The sequence below is a fragment of the Blennius ocellaris genome (genome assembly GCF_963422515.1).
Source record: "Blennius ocellaris genome assembly, chromosome: 20".
Classification (NCBI taxonomy): domain Eukaryota; kingdom Metazoa; phylum Chordata; class Actinopteri; order Blenniiformes; family Blenniidae; genus Blennius; species Blennius ocellaris.
In genome coordinates, this window is record NC_137669.1 from 6648323 (window position 1) to 6669845 (window position 21523).

At 44.0% G+C, this 21523-nt stretch overlaps 1 protein-coding gene across 1 annotated transcript in view; it reads right to left on the bottom strand.

Moving 5' to 3' along the window:
• The window catches only part of LOC308144616 (thrombospondin type-1 domain-containing protein 7A-like), a gene marked incomplete at both ends in the record, with an annotated part of 134624 nt that overhangs the window by 19070 nt on the left and 94031 nt on the right, over positions 1-21523 (bottom strand). Inside the window, 10 exons of the mRNA XM_080515779.1 lie at positions 128-281; positions 388-521; positions 733-911; positions 5323-5589; positions 5705-5899; positions 8640-8743; positions 9553-9685; positions 10760-10875; positions 13523-13763; positions 18820-19014. Coding sequence (XP_080371905.1) covers positions 128-281; positions 388-521; positions 733-911; positions 5323-5589; positions 5705-5899; positions 8640-8743; positions 9553-9685; positions 10760-10875; positions 13523-13763; positions 18820-19014 — 1718 coding nt within the window. The remainder of the gene's footprint in view (positions 1-127; positions 282-387; positions 522-732; positions 912-5322; positions 5590-5704; positions 5900-8639; positions 8744-9552; positions 9686-10759; positions 10876-13522; positions 13764-18819; positions 19015-21523) is intronic.

Genomic DNA, 21523 nt, shown 5'->3' on the forward strand with positions numbered 1-21523 from the left:
CTGCAGGAGAAACTAGAGCAGTTATATATATATATATATATATATATACATTTAGGTACCTTACGAGTCTGAACACAAAGGAGTGAAGCAGTATTGAGGTGAAAGACAAGCTGCTGGTCCTTCTTACCAGAGGACAGGGGCTCCAGGTGCCCCAGTCCGACAACACACAGTCCTCCGGACAGGGCAGCCGGCTGTTGCGGGCCCCGAGAGGCATCTCTTCTGGATCACACAGGTAGTCCTCCACCTGCTCCGACGGCCCGTCGATGGTGTTCAGCATACACCTGCTCACAGAGGAGTCGTGTCAGTCTCAGGTGTTTTCACCGGATCGTCCGTGTCGACCGTGAACTCATGGTTCAGGCTGCGCTGACCCGCCGGAGCCCGTCTTACCGGACTTTTCTGGTCTGGACTCCCTCGCCACAGTTGTCCTTGAGGTCCACGTTGCTGACCTTCCACACGCTCCAGGGCTCGGCCACCCACACGTACTGTCCGCAGTCGCTGAGGCAGGGCACCACCTCGTACACCTGACGGAGACGGCACAGTTACCGTCAGAAGTCTGAACGCAGCGGCACTCCGACCAAACAGCGGAAAGAAAGGAAAAAAAGCAGAGGACAAAGCGTGGACTCACCTGAGCCTGTGGATCAGCCGCGTTTGAAAGAGAGAAAACAACAGAAAGCATTAGAAATCCCGCCAAACGAGGCGAGACGCGAAAGGCGAAAGTCACAACATCCTCACCTGGTTGACGTGGTCCAGCTTTGGACACGGCCGCCCTCCATTGTAGGGCTTCTCTCTGAGCCACTTGGAGCGGACTTTGACCCCGCTGCCACACGACTTGCTGCATCGCGACCAGTTGGACCATTCGCTCAGTTTGCAGTCGGACGGACAGGGGATGATGCAGGCCTCCTCGATGTAGCCTGGACAAACAACGGCATCAGTACACGACAAGACGCACTGAAATCAATTCCAGGTTGAAGTCTTTAAATCAACCTGATGAAAGGACAAGCCTCCGTCTCACAAAGCTCAAACACACGACACACCTCAGAGCTCTCACTGAGAGCAATTCAGTGTGAAGCTGGACTTTATTGTGTTTATGTGGCCAAATCCCGTGGACACAAGACAGATGATAGATGACATGTGCCCTTAGAAATGCTCTGGAGCAACGTCGTAGACTGGCCTTAAATGTAGAGAACAAAACTAGAAACTGAAGCAGTGCTATACTATATCCTGGTTGTTGGGAATTTGCTGAAATAAAACTCACTAAAAAGCGAATAAGAGCTGCTTTCTGTCTTTCGACAGCTGTGCCTCACACTTGCCATGTGCCTTTTCTGGAAAAGATCGATTGATACATTTTGAATATGTGAAAAAAAGAAACAAAGCAAACAGAACAAAGGAAAAACTTTTTCGATGAATAATCAAATGCAGGAGAGACGACTTCAGTGCTAATCTGGATTTACATGTTGAAAATAGATTAGGAAGACGTGTAAATGTATGTAATCAACCCCTTTACGTCTTTGTCATTAACTTCATTCTTACGTCAAAAAAATACCTTTTTCCTCATTTCAATTGATGGACAGCTCATCCAGCACCAGAACCTGAATCTGGTCTCAATCACCTCTTTATATCCTTTTTTTAAAAACTGATTAAGTTTGATATTTGGTAAATCTCCATAGTTTAACTCCACAGAAACCTTTCAAGAAGCTGCAGCTTTTTGACATAGAAACAAATAAAACAGGATGCTTTTGGGGTTGTGAAGCTTGTAGCAGTTCTGATAAACGTGTTGTTTAAATATATTGACGGAGTAACGGTGACCAGACTGGAGACAATGTACGATGGACCACGGTACAAAAAATACCGGCATTAAAAACATGAAGGAGCTTCAAATGGAAAAATAACAAAACTGCACATCGGGAGGGCCACGGGCATTTTGGCATTTGTTTTCCTTTAGTGCAGCCTTTCTACATGCACATGTTACCTTTTGCAGTGCCTTTCCAGGTTTGATGCGTTTTCTTTTTGCAGCGTTTTCTTTTTCTGCAGCCTGTTTGTTTCTATGCTCTCATAGGCACAAACATTGTCATTGCACCCGCCGGCTACCGCTTTTGTCGTGGTTGACATTCAGATGTGACTGTTTACTTCAGTTTTTTTTTTTTTTTTTTTTACACTGTTATATTTCACACTGTCCATATTGTTCAAAATGTTCTATAAATAAAAGTTTGAAGAAAAAAAAAAAGGCTGTTCCATCTTGATGACCCTGTATAAAAGTGTTTTCGGGCAAATTGATGTCAGTACCGGTACTTTAAAATGAGGTTTTGAATTACTTCTCAAAATTAATATAAGCAAATCACTGGATCATGCATATGGATGATCTGTAACAAGTGAGTTTCCTCTGCATCAGAAACCTTCCAGCGGGAAACAATTGTCCCTGAAACTCCGGATTGAAGTTCGTACTTCCGTCTCCGCCCATAAACAAACCAAGGCTTGCTGATTTCTGACTGCAGATCTCTGCACTTTCCTCATTACGCTCAGACTGAAATACTCTCTGGCAGAGCCAATCAGGAAAAACAGAGCGAGCAGCAGCAGCGACTCTGAGCCAAATGTCTTATTACAGCTCCGGCTGGTTGCCATCAAACGGCCCGGCGGTGTGTGGAGAGCTTTGAGCCACAGCGAGACGAGTTTCTCAATGAGCAAACAGACATGCTCCCCCCCCCCCCCCCCCCCCCCCCCCGAGCGCTTTCATGTTTTCTGTATTTTCCCGGAGCCGCGAAGCAGAATAGGACAGCGCTGTGATTCCTAATTCCCTGTTCTCCTTGAGCTATAATATATACGGTGTTGATACACGCCTCGCCACGAAGAAGTGAACTCTCAGATTGACGCTGCAGGCGGCACAAACTCCTCTGATTGACTATTGAGTTTACACTGTTTGATTGGCGGTTGGAATGTGACCAGCCTGGGAGGATGAGCTTTATAGATTTGCACTTTGTTATAGGAAGATGTTTCCCGTGTTTGGGTGAGTGGAGTTACTGAAACTCATCCTTTTCGTGTAGCAAACCTCCACCGAGACCACGATGGGGGGGGGGGGGGAGTCTCCTGTTGGAAAATATGTCCTCTTAGAAGTCCTTATGTAGAAGTGGATTATTACAGCCACCCGCCTGATCCGATGCAAGTCCTCCTGGTACGACTGGAACAGTTTTTAAATTCCAGGACTGCAGAGGCGCTACAGCGTCGGGTAGCAAGGACTCAGCATTAAGCACCAACAAGTCACACCGGGAGACGTGCTCCTCGGCTCCACTTCCAGGACCAAGTGACCAGGCGTTGTTCATTTCAGAAAATGTTTTCGCATTTACACGGCAACGGCAGAGACACTTAAAAGGATATAGTGAGGATTCCAGGCCACGGGGTGGCGCTGTTGCTTGTTTTTGTAATGAAGCCACACAAACACACACACACACACACACACACACACACACACACACACACACACACACACACACACACACACACACACACACACACATGGACAGAGGAGGAGTCACGCTACCCCGCGAGGCGGCCATGTTTGTTACGGCTGCAGCGCCGCCTCCTGACCTGCAGTTCAACTAATATGTTCCTCTTGTCCTCCTTCACTGTCACATAGTGACGACGACATCATACACCTGCGTCGTTACGCAGCGTTCACAACCCTGCCTACATTTTAACGTACTCTCTGCGGTGGAATTACACAACAGAGTCAGGGAACGCTTCGCCGTACTACAGTGTAGGGCGCTGTGGTGTATACAAGGCCACAGATGAGAGTCAGAATGTCTTGCAAGATACACAATATGAACAAGTCCTTGATCTGATTCAAAGGCTTTGCGATGCTGTAGGTGTGGAGTTTACGTGTTCTACCTCTACCTGAGACTCTGGCGTCCTCCCACCACTCTATGAGTATTAATTAGTTACTTTCACTCGGTGCGAATGTGCGCCTGCGTACGCAAAGCACACAGGACAAGATCGTAAATGAGGTGAAGGCCTTGCTGAGAGGAAGAGCTCCTGGTTCACAAGCTGAGATACTGAGTCACTCTGCCTTCATATCTCTGCGCCTCCCCCTGATTGTCTCCACACGTCTCCTTAATTCCAGCCACTGGTGTATTGAAGTGGAGTGGCGCGTTTGCTGAAGGCTTCAGCCTTGTTTTTGTATCTACATGCACCCTACGGCTATTTCCAGTTTTCTGAAGCAGCTCAAGATGCCTGACAAACTGAGAACTGAGACATTTCTCTCCTCGCATTTGGTTTTTCCACCCAAGTTGTGGAGTCACGTTGCATTTTAGGGGAATTTGAGACCAACAACAACAACAACACTTCTAAATTGATCAGCATCTCTGAAGAATTCCTGAATATTTTTTACCGTCTGACAAGCAGAGTTATCTTTACTGTAACTTTCTTCTCCCGAATACTTTCAAATGAAGGAGTGGACTGCAGGTGAAATAGTGAGAAATGTAAAAAGCTTCATTTTATAAAGTGATCATCAGCCCTTATGTCTTGCTCTTTCCTGCAACTCTATAGATATAAACTCAAATCCTTTTCTTCACAAATGTTTTCCCTGTTTAAAGACATACTTACGTCTGAAAAAACGTTTTCTTAGGGAAAACACAATAAATAGTTCAAACTAAGTTCAGTCCAGGTACGACAAAGGGGTTGTGAAAACAGCGTTTTAGGAAACAGACCTTCCTAAAATGACTTTTCTGAAGAAATGAATGCAATCTGTGTCAATGGTTCATGTCAGGCTTCATTAAAAACAAGTATCTATGGCTTCAGTAAGTTGGGCTTAACATCCTGGGGGGGTTTTGATCAAGATCACAGTCTTATCACTGGAAAAGTATCTACAACAGACCAAAGCCTGAAGCTTCTCAGAGACCTCAGATTCACAGGTTCACTCAGAAACACATGGAGTATTGAGGGAAATCTAATTGTCACAAACACAATATTTCACACCTTTGTCACACGTCGGATGGCTTGTGAATCCATCAGCCAGCTCTGTCAGGAAGAGAGAGGCAGCAGAGGAATGACACCAGATTCAGAATACGACTGTCTTCCCTTTGCGGGATCAGATGTTTTTGCCGTAAAGCGTCGGCGAGTTGACGGGGAGGGTTTTGGTTAGAGCGAATAGCCGGACACGAGGCAAGCATCTCTAAGAGGTGAAACCACAAACCCCCCACCGGGAACAGGGTTACTTGTGACTTGACATAAAGCGCCTCTTGAAGAAAGTTTTCACCGGACCTAACTGGGGCGAGGGGGTCGTGGGGGGGGGGGGGGGTCTAGGGCTCGCTCTCCTTCGGGACCTCAACTCACCGTGGCTGTTGCAGCGCGACGTCTCCACGATGCGGTTGTCCTGGTTGTAGCACACCATGGCCTGGTAGCGGTGCCCCTGGCCGCACTCCTTGACGTCGCCTTGCACCTTCATGCCCAGCTGGCCCTCCAGGCGGCCGCCCTCAGGCAGGATGCAGTCCGACCAGTTCCCCACGGGCTGGGCGTTGTACTTGTTGCAGGGGCAGTACTGCGTCTCGCTCAGCGGATACGCCTGGGTGTTTTTACACTGGTCGCGTTTTTTACTCTTCCCTGTGAGGAAAAAAAACAACAGGACAAATGGGTCCTACTCTCCTCTTCACCCTCCAGGTCACCAAACGTCCCCCCCCCCCCCCCCCCCCCGAAGCCGACATAGATCGCCACCCACCCACGAGCGTCCTCTTGCGGGTCCGGACGCCCACGCAGTCGGCTGTGCAGGAGGAGAACTTGGACCAGCTGCTGAGCTGACAGTCTTCCTGGCAGGGCAGCTGACACGGCTGGGTGAGGGGCGGCATGGCGCTCGCAAACTTCAGACAGGCTTCGACGTCCGCCTGCCCGCCGTCCTGCTTCCGACACGACACCGCTGCAGGACACAGGCAGAGGTTGAGGTTCACGAAGGAGGCGGCGTCGCTTCTGTGGTAATAGCTTGTGAGTAGCTCATCGATACGGGACGGGAAACCTGCCAGCCTTCACAATAACACGTTAATACACTGCGTCACCTACCGAAATGCAAGTTCTTAGTCTTTCGCTCACGATAAGAGAATGTACCACACTGTCAACCTTTAAACTGCACCTTAAATTGTGGATGAAAAAAAGCCGAGTCTGTGAACACTTTTAACTGCCTGCTTTAATATACAGTATGTAATGTTTGTAAATGTATTTTTTTTTAATTGTAAATGTATTTTTTATTTTATGTTTCGTGTATTTTGTGTCACCTGCCTAGGGACAACAGATGGAAATTAGCATTTTTTCTATAATCTGGCATATTTCCACTGTTTTACAGATGTTCATTAATATGCACTGTCCCTACCAAATAAACTAATAAATAAAAAATAAAAAAATAAAAAAATATATAAAACTTCCGATGTTTTTACATTTAATGAGCACATTCAACTCTTGGAATAAAAACCCTTCTCGTCCATCGAACCTTGAAAACGATTCCTCTACAAGTTGAACAAGTTGCAGTAGTTTGTTGAGGCTGTGGAGGAGGACGAGCCGCTACCCGTCGTCGCTTTGGTATGAATTATACACATCCTGAATTCTACAGAAAAAATGGCTAAAGGACAGAAGTGATGAGGACGAGGCGTCGTCCCTGTGGTTATATCACAGTTCATGATACACAATTCATAAATCTTGACACATTTCATACCTTCAGCTAAAATCGCTCCAGGTGATCAGGCACAGAAAACACAGAACCTCTGGATTTAATCCATGATAAAGCTGTAGATCTGGACTGGCTGGTGTCGGGATAATGACGAGCTAAATGGCATAGACTTTACATGAAGCTATAAAACTTAAATTTAGGGTATTTTCTTGCCTTATATTGTAAACTGAAACGCGACAATGTGTTCAGCCTTTTCAAATTCCTGCATTAATGTACACATTTTAGCATACGGTCCCACTATACTGATGGTAAATGAAGGTAACACGCCTGAGAAATGGTCTTCATACTCAACAGTTCCCTAAATAGACTATTAACCACTAATGGCAGGCTAAATGATAAAAGAGCAGCATCAATCTCTATCATACTGAAGAAGCTACTTGTGATGATATGAAATCCAACATCATCTCCCTTTCTGTCTCTCAAACCTTTATTGTGCACGCGCAAGAATATCTCCTGGAAACGGTACAGGCGAGGGCTATAAAGTGGCTAAAGGACCTCTGCAGGCTGTATTGAGTGAGTGGGTGAATTGTAAAAGGCTTGTATTGAATTGTCTCTGCAGACCAGAGGATACTGTTACAGGTAATGGTACATAATGACAACAGGCTGCATAAGATGAAGGAGCCGGATGCTCGTCATCGGAATCCGATAATGGATTCGATCTCAGAGACTTCGGCAGGAGTGTGTGTGCGTGTGTGTGTGTGTGTGTGTGTGTGTGTGTGTGTGTGTGTGTGTGTGTGTGTGTGTGTGTGTGTGTGTGTGTGTGTGTGTGTGTGTGTGTGAACAACCTGCACTCGGACTCGGTCACAGTGGGAAGACATCTCGTGAGAGAGCAGTCAGATTTTTTAATATCTAGCTTTCAAAGCTGCTGCTCTGCGTGAGGATTACTTATTATTGTGTCAGGAAAAAAGCTTCACAATAAGCTGCAGCCACCATTATGTATTGTGACTACTTTTAATAAAAAAACACAAATAACAAAACTGTTATATTCAAGAAGTTTAGCAAGACGTCACTGTTTTGGAACTTTGTTTTTATTGGTTTCAATGAAAATGTGGGTTTGAGTCGATGAAAACATCAGTAAACTGCAAATCAACACTACTAATCTGACCAGTGGGCAATATTATTTGGCAAAGACGTACCTCTTGGTTATAATGTTTCCCCATGATTTATAAAATTGACACATCACTTCATGTATTTACCCATTAATTGTTATAGTTTGATCAACAGAATCTACCCTGTAAATAATTAAACACTGCAAATGAAGCGTTCCTTGTAATCAAAAGGTAATAAACTGGAACAATGCAACGTATCCAATAATTCAAATGTTCCTTGAAACTAATTGATGACATTTACCCTAATGAAATTAACATCAGGGTTAATGGCGATGTGAATAAATGTACAAACAGTATGAGTAACACTTACATAAATGTCTTTGAGAACTTTAGACTGGAGTTAATGTAAACACTCCAATAATAGAAATCTATAAAACCTGTCTTGTTACTGTTGGACATTTCTTGATGATAAAACAAACTTAACCACGAAACTATTTGAGCTATCTGGTTTCAAAGGTTGTTTTTTGTTTTGTTTTTTTTAAATATATAACTTTGCTGATATCCTGCATGTAGACATTAGATTTTAGTTGAAGCGGGGGAGTACAGCCTGAAATTATGGAGAAAAGGTACAATTATATCGTGAATGTCTCTGTGTTTTTATGGAAAACAAGAACGTGGATGTGTGATTGTGGGCCAAGGATTCTCCAAGTGGGGTCGCAGTTTGTGTTTTCTGGAGGAATTCCAGTCTTTTCCAGACGGATAAGTTGCTTCTGTTGTCATTCCTGTTATGAGATCTTGCTCAAGTTCGTCAGCCTTTTTTTTCCCTTCCAAAATACACTTAATGACTTGCATCGTGTAAGTTTGTGTTGTCTGAGTCTGGACCTTCTCACCTCGAACCTGGAGACCCGGACCGCAGGTCTCCTGAGCTCCTGGACTGTCCTGCCGGACGGACAAAGGGACCAGCTGACAGCGTCTCCACTTGTGAGTTTTCCACCTGCAGGGGAAAAAACAAAACAAAACACAGGTCCAGTTTTAATCACTACTACGGCAACGTTCTGGGAAAACGATGCCCGTTAACGTGGAAACGATGTAGTTACTATGCCCGGCCATGAGTCGGCGCTGTTGGTTGTTTTTTTATGAAAAAATACACGATAAATACAATATGACGGGAGGACACAGACATTCTTGTGGACAGACGACCAAGTTGGATTATTATTACGGTGACTGTCAAAATAAAAGGGGAGTGGGAGTCATGACACCATGGAAGAAACTTCTGATTGGACAGCTACTGAGCATGTGCAGAACTATTTACTACAGCCACGATGAGCATGTGCAGCAGCAGCGTTTGCATCATCGACACAGAAACGAAGCCTGAGTGTTTTTTGAAAGTGTTATATTTGCCTGTTTACACAACAATGGAATCGAAGCCATTTAACAAAAGTTCCATGTTGATTTTCTAAAAACGTGCATTTCCAGGAGCTCCAAGCACCGATGTACACAGACACCCAAGACATAACAAAAATACAAAGATCTTGTGGCTTCACTTGAAATTGCCGCTGTGTAAAGAGTCCTGAGGGTCATTTCTTGTGTGTGAAATCAAATAACGTCTATAAACTTTATAGATATAAACTGTAGAAACGAAGGACTTGGATGACCTTTAATCTACTGTAACTTACATCTGTCAATCTTAAATGTGTGTTTTTACTAAGCAGTAATGTGACTGTGATCAGTGTGTGTGTGTGTGTATGTGTGTGTGTGTGTGTGTGTGTGTGTGTGTGTGTGTGTGTGTGTGTTCGCAGTTACCTGAAGCCTTTACACACAGACGGAGCTTCGCACTCTCTCTCCTGGTTCAACACCTCGGGACAATCTTGCCCCCCATTGGCCGGGAACTGAATGACCGTACGTTTCCTGTACTGCTTCTTCTTACTGCTGCCACCTGAGGGAAGGAATCAAACGTCACATTCACAAAGATGAACCGATAAACTGGCACAGCGTTTTTGTTTATTCATGTAAATGCACTCCAGACTAGTTACACAAAACAATCCAACGGCGGAAACCAGTCGGGAGCCGGGCCAGCCTTCCCTCCGTCTCGCTGAATCTATTTGCTCCCGCCCGGCTGCAAGTCACCACTTCAAGTTTCAGGCTAATGCAATCAGGCGAGGTCGAGAAAAGCTCCCCCCCATTATCTCCACAGTGGAATCCAATACACACCCAGAGGTGGTGGAGGACTGGCTTTACAGGAAATCCTCATCCGAACTGAGACCCGTGATATCAGATCGCGGCTCTTTTGAGTCCTGCTGGAAGATCGTTTACCGAGGATCCTAATTGTTTACTGAATGCTGAGCGGCTCCAACGTAATGAGCAATAGCCTCAGAAATGGAAAAGGGCAGTGGGTGTGGAGCCAGAAGAGGAGGAGGGTTTCTGATGCAAAAGACTTCCATTATTTCTGTGTGTGTGTGTGTGTGTGTGTGTAGTGAAACAATACAGAAGGATGGAATCACCAGCGATGTGGTGATGATGGATTATCCACTCTTCCATCGGGGGAGCTGGAAACAGGACGCCGCGTCAAGACGCGACATAATGGCGCGATTAAAGGATTTGTTCTGCTTGTAGTGTCGCGTTGTTTCTGGATTATTGGTTTGGCGAAGAATCTGTGACAATGTGAATCAATGCGATTATTTTAGCAGAGCTGGACACGCCCACCATACCGACCGCTCCAGGTTTTCTATTAAAGCCTATTTTGTCTAATTGTGCAGCGGGAGTTGAGCGTCTCAGGAGAGGGCTGGACGTGGAAGCAAAGAGGGATGTGTTTATTTATATGTACTAATATAAATAACAATAAATACGTATTAATACGCAGTTCCTTTAATTCCAGTATTAAGAGGTATGTGTATATCGATAAAAATGTACATTGAATTTGTCTCAAAACAAATTGGAATTTTGAAAAACGATGACAATTTCATAAAAGAGACTTTTGTTGTGAAATGAAGTGAATTGATAACTGAGGTACCTGGCTGACAGGTGGAGGGACAGGCGCTCCAGTCGCTGTACGGCGTCACGATGCAGTCTCTCCTGCACGGCAGCAAACAGGGCCTGACGGTGTCCGGGCGGAGGCTCTCCGGACATCTGAAAGGACATCGTGGACACGCTCAGTCTCTCTCCAATGTCTGACGCTGAATCTGAGCCGAACGTCACTTGCGGAGGCGAAACAGTTAAAAAAACGGTTGATAACTTTAATGTAAAATAGCAAAATAAAGGAATCGGGCTGTAAAATCAATTAACTGGAATCTCTTTCACTTTCGTCAAATCAAACATTGATGGTGTGATCCAGAGAGTCACATCAAACATCAATAACACAACATGTCTTCAAGTTCAAGTGATTTCAAATGAGCATTTTAATATTTATCGGGGCATTTAGACTCACTGGAATAACTTGAATTGGGAAATCACTTTTAACATAAAACTACACTAGATTCTTAACTGATACTCGTCACGTCATCAAATTATTACTTAACACAAAGTCAATACAACCAACAACTAAACTGAATGACTGATGTCAGACTCAATCATTAGAATAAACAAACTAAACTATCTGCAGACGACAAACACAAACAGGACAGAATTCATGAAATGAGGGAATAATGTGAATGAATATTTTAACTTTAAACATTCATTTTCGTGACAGTTTGTTTTCAGTAAATCCTTAAATGGAGCCAGATCTCACACTGTCACTACAAAGAGGTGGATGATTTGTTGTCGAAAGAGCATTTCTCACCACGAAATGTCTTCCTTATAAAAGAGTAAGAGTCTCTTTGTAAAGTCGACTCACACAAAGAGCCCTGCTCTGAATTCGCACTGCGATATCACTAATTAACGTGTTATATAAACTAAAGAAAAACCCTCCGTAACAAACAAAAGAGGACGTGTTTAAATTAACAAGCGTGTTCCCCCTCTGGAGGCGGCGGCGTCATGTCATTATACAGTACAGACGTCTACAAACTGGCCCCTCAATCAATATTCTGACACACGTTTCATTTAAGCGATCATTGGAATACATTTCCTCCTGCCACGTCCTGGACTCTCGACTGGTTTACGCTGTAGAAACCACGGCGCCTTCCCGGGCCCTGATGTGCCGGCGTGTCCCAGGGCTCTGCCCGCAACGGCAGATTTAGGAGGAAGCGCAGGAATAAAAAGTGAGATTAATTTCCATACGCAGCATGGGGGCTGGTGGGGGTGGGAGGGTTTCCACCGGGGCGGCGCTGATTTGCTGGCAGAATAATGCTCCCGTTCTGTTGAATAAATAAATAGATAATTCATGTTCCCAGCAGCTGCCCCGAGGGAGCCGAGCGGAGAGAGAGAGAAGGATCCAGATGCTTAAAAACAGTTGGCCCGCGGCCCGCCAGCCGCCAGCTCACACCTCCGCCAGAACAACGAGCTAAACCAGGAGACTAAACGGCTCAACGGTGCGCAAACAACGTCTGCAAGCCAAACAAAGGCCCGCGGTCGCTTCAGCTGATCAATGGATTAGTCAGCACGGTTAATGAAGTTAGTCGACGTGAGCGAGAGTGGAATCGGAGCCAATAAACGCCGCGTGGATTTAAAGAAGGTTTACTTCTGCGGGCTCCCGATCAATTAAGTGGAAAACGCTCGGTGCTTTTATTGCTTTTATTAACCATGTTCAGTAGCAACGTATAGATATTTCATAATGGTCTGATGATTTAGCAAAATGTCGTGGCGTGTTTCTAGAGGAGCCTCGATTATGTGCAACCTCATCCACGATGTGACACATTTATTAGGCTTGCTGACAGTTTGTAAACAGTGAATTAGTTCAGTTTCTGGTATCTAATGTGGATAAAACATCCAACATGACGTGATACTGACCAGGACGGAGCGTTTTAATAGCCGGACTAAATATCAATGAGCCCACGAGCTTCATGCGACTATTTCTCATATCTACGAGGAGGTTCTTTGTGATAAATTCCTCTGTTGATGAGTCAAAATGTTTAATTGAGACATTTTGTAGAGACAAAAAAATAATTCTCAAAACATAGAGTCAAATCCAGCCCATATTAAAGGTATCCCTGTGTGATTATCCCTAAAATATGACATTAACAACTTTTATTGGATTCCAGATGCTGCTGAAATGCGGGCGCAGTCCTGTGGAGATGAGCCTTGAAGAACCTGTCGCCTCAGCTATTTTCACTTTTGAAATCAATCTAACACAAGACGGGAAACTCTAAAAGAAAAGAAGTGTTTGGAGGCGACGTGTGACTCCGAGGTGTCCGTCTGGACAGACGTGATCGCCTTGCAGCTCTGCATACCAGTGTAATGAACAACACTGTGCAGGAGCTCCAGGAGCAGGAACAATCGTCTGGTCCAGGTTGGGCTGACGATGACATTTCACTGTTCAACGAGAAGTTGCATTGAAAGACCAAATTTTACCTTGTGTACACCTCAAGTCATCTCTTTCACCGATTCTTTTTGGATTCAATCAGATTGAGAATCATTGTTCAGCAGAAATTGGAATCAGTCGGAAAAAAAAACATCAACCGATGTGAATCACACAAGGTTAAAACACCAATCTGGAACCAGATCTAGCTTCAACCAGAAGTATGTAAAATGTCATCAATCCACATGAGTTAATTAATAAGAATTTCCTGCAACGCCAACAGAACCAACCATCAGGCGCCAAACCCAAACTGTGAAGATTCAAGGATTCAGATTCGTCGTTGAAACTCCACATCCACGCCAGAGGAACCAGTGGAAAGCTTACTTCTTGGGAGGGACCTGGCCCACGTTGACCCGGACACAGATGACTTTGCGGGTCTGCATCCCCACCGAGCACGAGACGTCGTCGCCACGCACTCGGCCCGCCGACGAGTTGCCGGCCGGGAGCGAGGAGTCCTCTATGCACTGGCCCCAGGCGCCGGTCTGCCAGTGGTACACGGTGCAGGGATGGTAGTTGCAGTTCCTCACCTCCTGCAGAGCGCTGATGTTGGGACACTGGATTCCGCCTGCGGAACGATGGAAAAGCAGCGTTATAACAAACCACTACGACTGGCCATCGGGTTCCTCCACAGAATCCTCTTCTCAACACAGTGGAGTCTGTTTACGGTTGAATAGAGAGACACAGCTGGACTTCAGCCTGATTTCAGATCCCTCCTGAAAGACGAACGTTCCTCTCCCGGTTCCACTCTGTGAGCCCGTTTGGTTTCCATGCCGATGTTACAGTTCATCACTGTGCAACATCTTGCCTCGTCTCGGTTGTTTGGCGCATATCTGTTGTCGTGGAATTTCTGACGTTATTGGAGATTCACTGCAGGTATACTTGTTGGTCACTAAACCGAGGTCACCTCACCATAGGAGACACAGAAGCCATGGATTTGAACACTTCAGTGCCTTCAACCATTGCAAAGTGCTCTATATTTCTCTTTTTGGAACAGACCATCAGTTTGACAATGCTTCAGTTGACGGAGCAACTAAATCCCAGTCCCAGTAAAGCCATACTTTACAGGAACAATATGATTTGACTTCAAATCAAATCAAAAGTTTTATTCTGTTTGCATTCCACACTGACTTTCAAAAATGTTCCAATTCCCAGGCTATAACCCGCCAAATAAAATACCTGCTTAAAAAGCCAGAATGGCTGGAACCCCCCCCTTCCCAAAAAAAGATAAAATACCTTCAAAAATTACTCAAATATGAATAATAATGAAAAAAAAAACCTGCAAAAACAGAAATAACGATACATCTTTTCATATATATAGTCAGCTTTTTTTATATTGTGCAGTAAAATGAGATACAATACGCTATGAAGCAGACTGAACACGCACTGCCTATGTTTGTATTAATCTGGGCTCCGTAGCAGGAACATTGATGGACATTAGCATTAGCAAAGAGACTGAAGGAGCAGTGGGAGTAACTGGACTGTATAATTCACACAAATTGTCTTTATTCATTGCATAAACGGTTCTTTGTGAGCGGCATCATAAGTTTCGCTTTCTGTCGATGTGAATAAATAATTAAACAAACGGGGTCTCTGTCTTCACGATTTTCAAACAATATTGGATTGTTCAACTTGTGGGCAGCAAAGTGATTATAAAAAAAAGAAAATTCTAAACACCTGCTGTCCTGTGGGACTGCGGCGAGCAGTGGGAATAACTGGGCAGGAAGTGAAAAATAAACAGCTTGACTGGACCAAGAAAAGAGAAGCGGCTTCAGAAAACCACGATCGTGAAGAGAAAGTTTAATACAAATGCTAAAAGCAAACATTTGATGACGGATTTAAAAGTGGAATGTAGAGAAACGCGTGCTAAAGATAGACACTCTATAAACTAAAGAGAAGATTACATTTCAATCCCTCAGAATTAAAACCTACTTTTAAAGATAAAAACCATGTAAAGCCATGTTATTACTATGCTGTTACTATGTTTGGTCGCAGTATAGATTTACCGTCTCCGACAAATGGGCTTTAATCTCTCGTGGAGAGCTGGAAAATCATGAAAACCAAAGTGAGAAGAGGAAAACACGAGGAGTCGCTGGACGAAGCGACTCAGAGGGCGACACCAGGAGTCGGCAGCTTTTTGGAACAACAAAAACTATAATTAAATCCATTTTCACCAATATAACAGAATTCTATCAGCTTGAGCCTTTTCCCACATGTTGAGCCATTTAAGCTGTGTGGCTCGTTTCAGCTATTCAAGTTGTTTCACACATCAGAGAAGCCATTTAAAAATAAAAACTTTCACCTGTTTCCAATGGCAGTCAAAAGAAGAAAGAAGTGGTCAGGTAAACAGAGATTGATTGACTGGCCAATGAACGGGAGCATAGACCTATACGGCATAGAGTTATATACGAGTCTATGAGCGGGGGTCGACTTCAACATTTCTATGTGCTCTTTGTCTTTGTCTGCGTTTTTGGTGTATTTGTTGAGTCACTTATGTCATTTATTAGAACACTTTGGTTCAATAGTTTTTTTTAAAGTGCCTTAGAAATGAAGTTGAGCCTGGAGCCTCTAGACCCCAGAGAGGGTGTCATGTCACACTTTCCACCATAGCAGCCTGTCGCTAGCAGCCGCCGTCACCTTGGGAAATACAACCAGCACAAAGGGTTAACGTCCTTCATCGCCTCATTTATAAAAGGTGTTATTGAATTGCGTCCAGGGCACACACATTCATCAGGCCTTCAAGCTCATTAGCACCCCGAAGGGCGCGCGGCTCTTTGCTGCACGATCTAATTAAATAGGCGGCTGATAAATATTTCAGCGCCAACAATTTAGGCCCTGCATATACCAGAACAATCCACACGACGACAGAGAGAACGCGCCGCTTCCCTGTAAACTGCTTCCTCTGCTTTGTGGCTTCACGTGGATGCGAAGCAGTAATCTTCCCGGTGACGGTTTACAAGTTTTTTCTCGACCTGAATAATTAACCTTCCCCAACATCACTGGCCACTTTGTTCACACGTCAATGTGATTAAACAGCTAATGCTTCACGAGCAGTCTGAAGCCACAGACCTGATTGGACTGGTGGAGCATCCGATCCCACGTTTCTTCATCTCTTTGACCCTCACAGTGACGCGAATGCGACTTTCGTAGCTTTCACTGGAGCATCTTGCCGCTATCAGCAATTCATGTCCACGTCTTAGGGAGATTTTCTATCTGATAATCTCATTAGGTTCAATTGAAACATTTGCTGAACATGTCATTTCTGATCATTTTCAGTGTCATTGTTTTGGGCCAGATTGAATTTATTCAGCATGAGTGTGTGAGGTATTTTGGTTGTTTGCTAACTAGCAAGCTCATTTCTGTCTCTTTTATGTCATGACTGAAAGAATGTTTTGTGTTTTTAAACCATGGCTATGTTGATTTGCATCTCGTATGATTAATTCGAGCCAAACCTTTGTTGACAACATATACTGACTAGAATTGATTATACAGGTTATGGGGCAGGACGGGAGGCCCTTCTTCAAAAATACCTGACAGTGGAGACGGATTTGTTTACAGTGTTCGTGTCTCCTCATTCCAGCATCGACGCCACAGTGTTGTGAATGTGCCAAAAAACAGCAGGACACAAACCGTGGTCCAGGAGTCAGGAAACACGAGCTGTTAAAGTGATGATGGGGGAAGAGAGAGATCAGATTCAGATCTGCTGCCAAGCGAGATGACAACCATCTGTGCAGCCGACCATTTTCACTCATAACAAGGTTTGGTGGTGTTCTCACACTGTGATTGGCAGCTTGGCGGCTTGAACTTTGACCTGCAAGTCCTCGCTTCGCTGTCGTCGCCGCAGTTTACTGGGAGTTCAGTTCGTGTTCGTACCCATCCTTTGCCGTTTCCATTTGGTTTTGATTCTGCTGCTTGATGCCAGTTCCAAACCAGCTCCATTAGTTTCAGTTTGCACACAAGACATGAGTTTCCAGGGGAGTAGAAGTGGACACAGCAGCCTCGTGCTGATAAAAATGTTCAATATTGTGCAAAGACAACCAGCTGGCCTGTGAAACTGGATGCCTTCAGCATAAGGGCATAAATATTCAATGTAAGTCAAGTGAATGTGTCCAAACACAAAATCAGAATGCAGCACAAAAACTTAAGTGAAGAGTATGAGATGAGCAAAATTAATTGTCAAGAATCTTAAAGACTGTACTTATAAACAGTATTTTCATCACAAACTTCAACAAGTCAGATTTCAAAGTCTGCTGAAGTTGGACGCTCTCATCTCCCTGCAGTACTCTGGAGGTTAGCATTTAGCATTTTGAACCATGTATTCAGATTCAGCATGAGCTGTGTTTTAGTCTCAGACCTTCAACATGTTAAACCAGCCTAAACATGGCTAGCAAGAAGCAGCAGCATGGCTGCTGCAGGTCAAAGTTGCTTCATGTGGTTGTTACAGGTTAAAGTTGCTTCATGTGGTTGCTGCAGGTTAAAGTTGCTTCATGTGGTTGCTGCAGGTTAAAGTTGCTTCATGTGGTTGTTACAGGTTAAAGTTGCTTCATGTGGTTGCTGCGGGTTAAAGTGTTGGCTTGCTGATGTTTCATTTTTAGGGGTTTATCGGCAGATACCGATGATGTGCCGATATCATTGTGCATCCCTAATTTGGCTTCCCAAATTAGTTGTCCTTTGGGAGGAATCCCCTCAAGGACCCCTGGGAAATTTGGCCACCAAGAATCTTATTTGAAATACGTCTCTCGAGGTCCCAGAAAAACAGCGTCAACCAGACCACTTGGGATCACATTAGCAGCCACCAAGTCAGTACCAGTTCATGAGTCATTAAGAATTTCAAGAAATGCCTTTAAGATGTTGAGACCAACAAATAGAACAACTTCAACCTAATCCTTAACCTCAGCAGTAGCCGGGCACCAGTCCAAAAAAAGGCTGATCCGCCGTAATCGAAGAACAGGTCGTCCATGGTTGGACCATATCTAAACAAATAGCATGAGTTTTCATTCAACAGGAGTGTGTGAAGCAACAATGAGTGTGACCTTGATAAATGGCTCAATGCCTGCATCTGTGTGGAGGCTTTAAGGTATCCACATAACAACTCACCAGGGGCTTGAGACACTTATTGCTCAGGAAGACTCAGGGCTACTGAGGGTGCAAGAGGGATTTCTACTAAACTACTGACAATACCGGGATTCTGCTGGGTCAGCAGACTGACAGGAAGCGATCACGTACAACCGCACTCCTACTAGCTTCTAGCTAAAACACGTGGATACTATGTGCATCACTCTCTGCTCTAAGAACATCAACTGAATGTACCGAAGATCGGACGGACCAGTGGCAGCAGAGCAGGACCTTGAAGAGAGGTGAAGGCAGAACCGGAGTGATCGGCTTGAACGTTGTACAACATGATCATTTGGATGTGAACAAATTCTGCAGATTCTCATCCTCCCAACATCATCTTACCCTGCATCACAGTGATCCAAGCCACCATCTTAGCAGTAGCTGTCGAGGAACACACAGAATTACTGATTTCACTTGGAAGTGGGAGGTCAATGAGATCTGGCCGCGGTGCGAGAGCCGTGGAGAGCTGGGGTTGGTACCGTTGACCGTCCGGTGCAGGACACACTCACCTTCACCGGCGTTGTAGGCCAGGATGGATCGCGCCCTGGTCTGCTTGCCCTCGGTGTTCTTCCCTGAGCATGTGTGTGAGCAGAGGGTCCAGGGGGTCCAGGGGCTCAGGGCGCAGTCTTTGGGGCAGGGCACCTCGCAGATGGCGGGCATCGGGAGGATGGCGTCGCGGCAGAACTGCCTATCCATGTATTCACCTGCGCAGACGGAACCACAACGAGTGTCAATCACCTGCGTGAAACGAAAACAGTCTGAAAGGCCCCATGCTGTGTCGCGGTAAACACCTTTTTGTGCAGTTTGCATGTTCTATCTCTGCATGTATGTTTTTTTTCCCACAATGCTTCTTCACCATCAAGAGAGATGGACTGAAAACCTTTTGACATTTGATAAATGTCACGATGCCTTTAAGTTGTAAAAGGAGATTTCAGTTCAGGTTTTTTTCCTCCTCCTTTATTCAACGGAAATAAACTTTAAAGACAATGCCATTGTCTTTAAAAGCACAGCACTGAACGCTGCTGAACACACATTAACAGATATTGTACACACTGTGCATTTGTACGTACATCAGCAATAATAGATGCTCCAGACAAAAAGTCAATGAAAGGGTTAAGACACTGCAGAGCCTTTTTCTCTCTGCAGCTGAACAAGTTGTAATTCAGCTCCATGCAGTGCTTTCAGCGGTGGAACTGGAAAAGTTCACAAGCTGTGATTCACTTATACAGTTTGACCTTAAAACCCTCAGAAAAGGTCTGAATTTTTTTTTCTTTTTAACAGTATAGCTACTGTTTCTTTATATGAGGAGAGTCTTGGCACACAACCAGTTTCTCAGTACAAAGTTCAATTTCATACTAAGAAATTCAAATGACACCGTTTAAAATCGATTGGCAAAATATTGATTCATCCCTCTGCCATATCACCGTGCAGACAAAGTCTTACTTCCAAAAGTTTCCATAAAAACAATACGAGACACAATTTACAGTACGAGGCTCAACATATTGAAACCAGTGGATCTGCACAGACTCGAGCAGCACCGAACATCACAGAACCTTTGGTCATGCAAAACACGTGTAAAGCAACCGTTGACTGGATGAGTGAAAAATGTAAAGTGTGTTTGCATACTTTTTAAATAACTGTAATGTATTCATCATACAGTTTAGAAGCTTATGAATAAAATTCATGTTTAATACATAATGGACCTTAACAGGGCATAAATACGAGATCAGACCCTCTCGGACTCACCAGATCACACGAGGCAGTTGTAAGAAAAGGAAATGTAAAATATGGAGACGCAAGTAAATATTTTAAAAGCACAGATCTGGATATTAATGATCCGTAGAGCATCAAAAGGCAAGATGTTAAAGTTGTTGTTTTTTTATAATTTGGAATAATGCCTAGTTTTTTTCACACATTGCTATTTTGATTTTGCATGTTTTGCACCAATATTGCTTTCATTTAACACTTCAACGAACTATTAAAGGTTAAAAAAAAAGCTCTGAGTTTTATTAAAACTCACAAACAACTTGTGACACCAGTAGGAATTGTTATAAGAGATGAATGTGTTCTTTACATTCTTAACGCAAACACTCGCACATACATATGAATTAGATTTTTAATTCTTCATTTATTTTTCTTATATGAACCTTTTGATGATAATATAAATCATTAAAGGTGTATTTTATGAAAATAGGTTGAGGAAAACAGCTACACACAGTTACAAATGTACATAGATAGATCCTATATCTAACTTACATGCCTGAAGGGGTATCTAATCCTGCCCCTTCTCCAAGATTCAATAAATAAATAAATAAAAAATATATAGCGTTATACATGGAAATATCTACAGTAAGAGTTACCATGTAGTAAAAAAAAAAAAATTAAATATGCATGAAAATATATTACTCTTTATTTTAATTAGTATAAAAATTCTACAGTGACTGAACATCTATTTAAAGATGCTAAAACTCAATGGCTTTGAATAAACAAGTCGGTTTATAGAACAATGTCCAGAAACTAATATGTTACATGTTTGTACAAATGATCACTTTGGTGTATATTTTAATAAGTCGGGATTCATGGCGTTTGTACTGTGTTACTGTGAGGACAATAAAGGTTATTCAAATCTGAGAAATCGATGCCAGCAACACTTTTTTGTACATTTCCGAGCTGAGTTACATCATGCAGAATAGAACTCAATTCACATTAACTGGACTACAACAGCAGGATATATGATGGCTGTATTTAAGCTTTCCTCCTCCTCGGAGGTTGTTCTGAAAATCTCCAAGGCAGTGGAGGTTGTCTTCAGGTCCCTGCATACGGTCCGTCTCAAATTTGTTCTCCTCGCGGTCGACTGCTTGGACCCCTCTGTGGCGTGGCGTGGACTTTACAGAGAGATCCTCCATCTCCCGTCTGAACAATCACGGTTTAAGAGGAAATAAAGATCCAGATGTCTCAGAACTCCTGGTGTGAAACATAAAAAATGTCGTTGCCGTGACAAGAAGTGGAGATATTTTCTGGGTCGTTACATTACGGAACTCACCTGGGAGTTAGCTCAGAGTGGAGTGTGGATACAGTCGTGTGGAGGATGTATGGAGGGGCCTTCACAGCATCAGAGGTCCTTTCAAGGGTTTGTTTTGGGGAGAAACGGGTGCCGAGTTGCTGGCGTGTTCTATATTGATCTGAATCCGAGAGGCATCCTCACACTGTTAC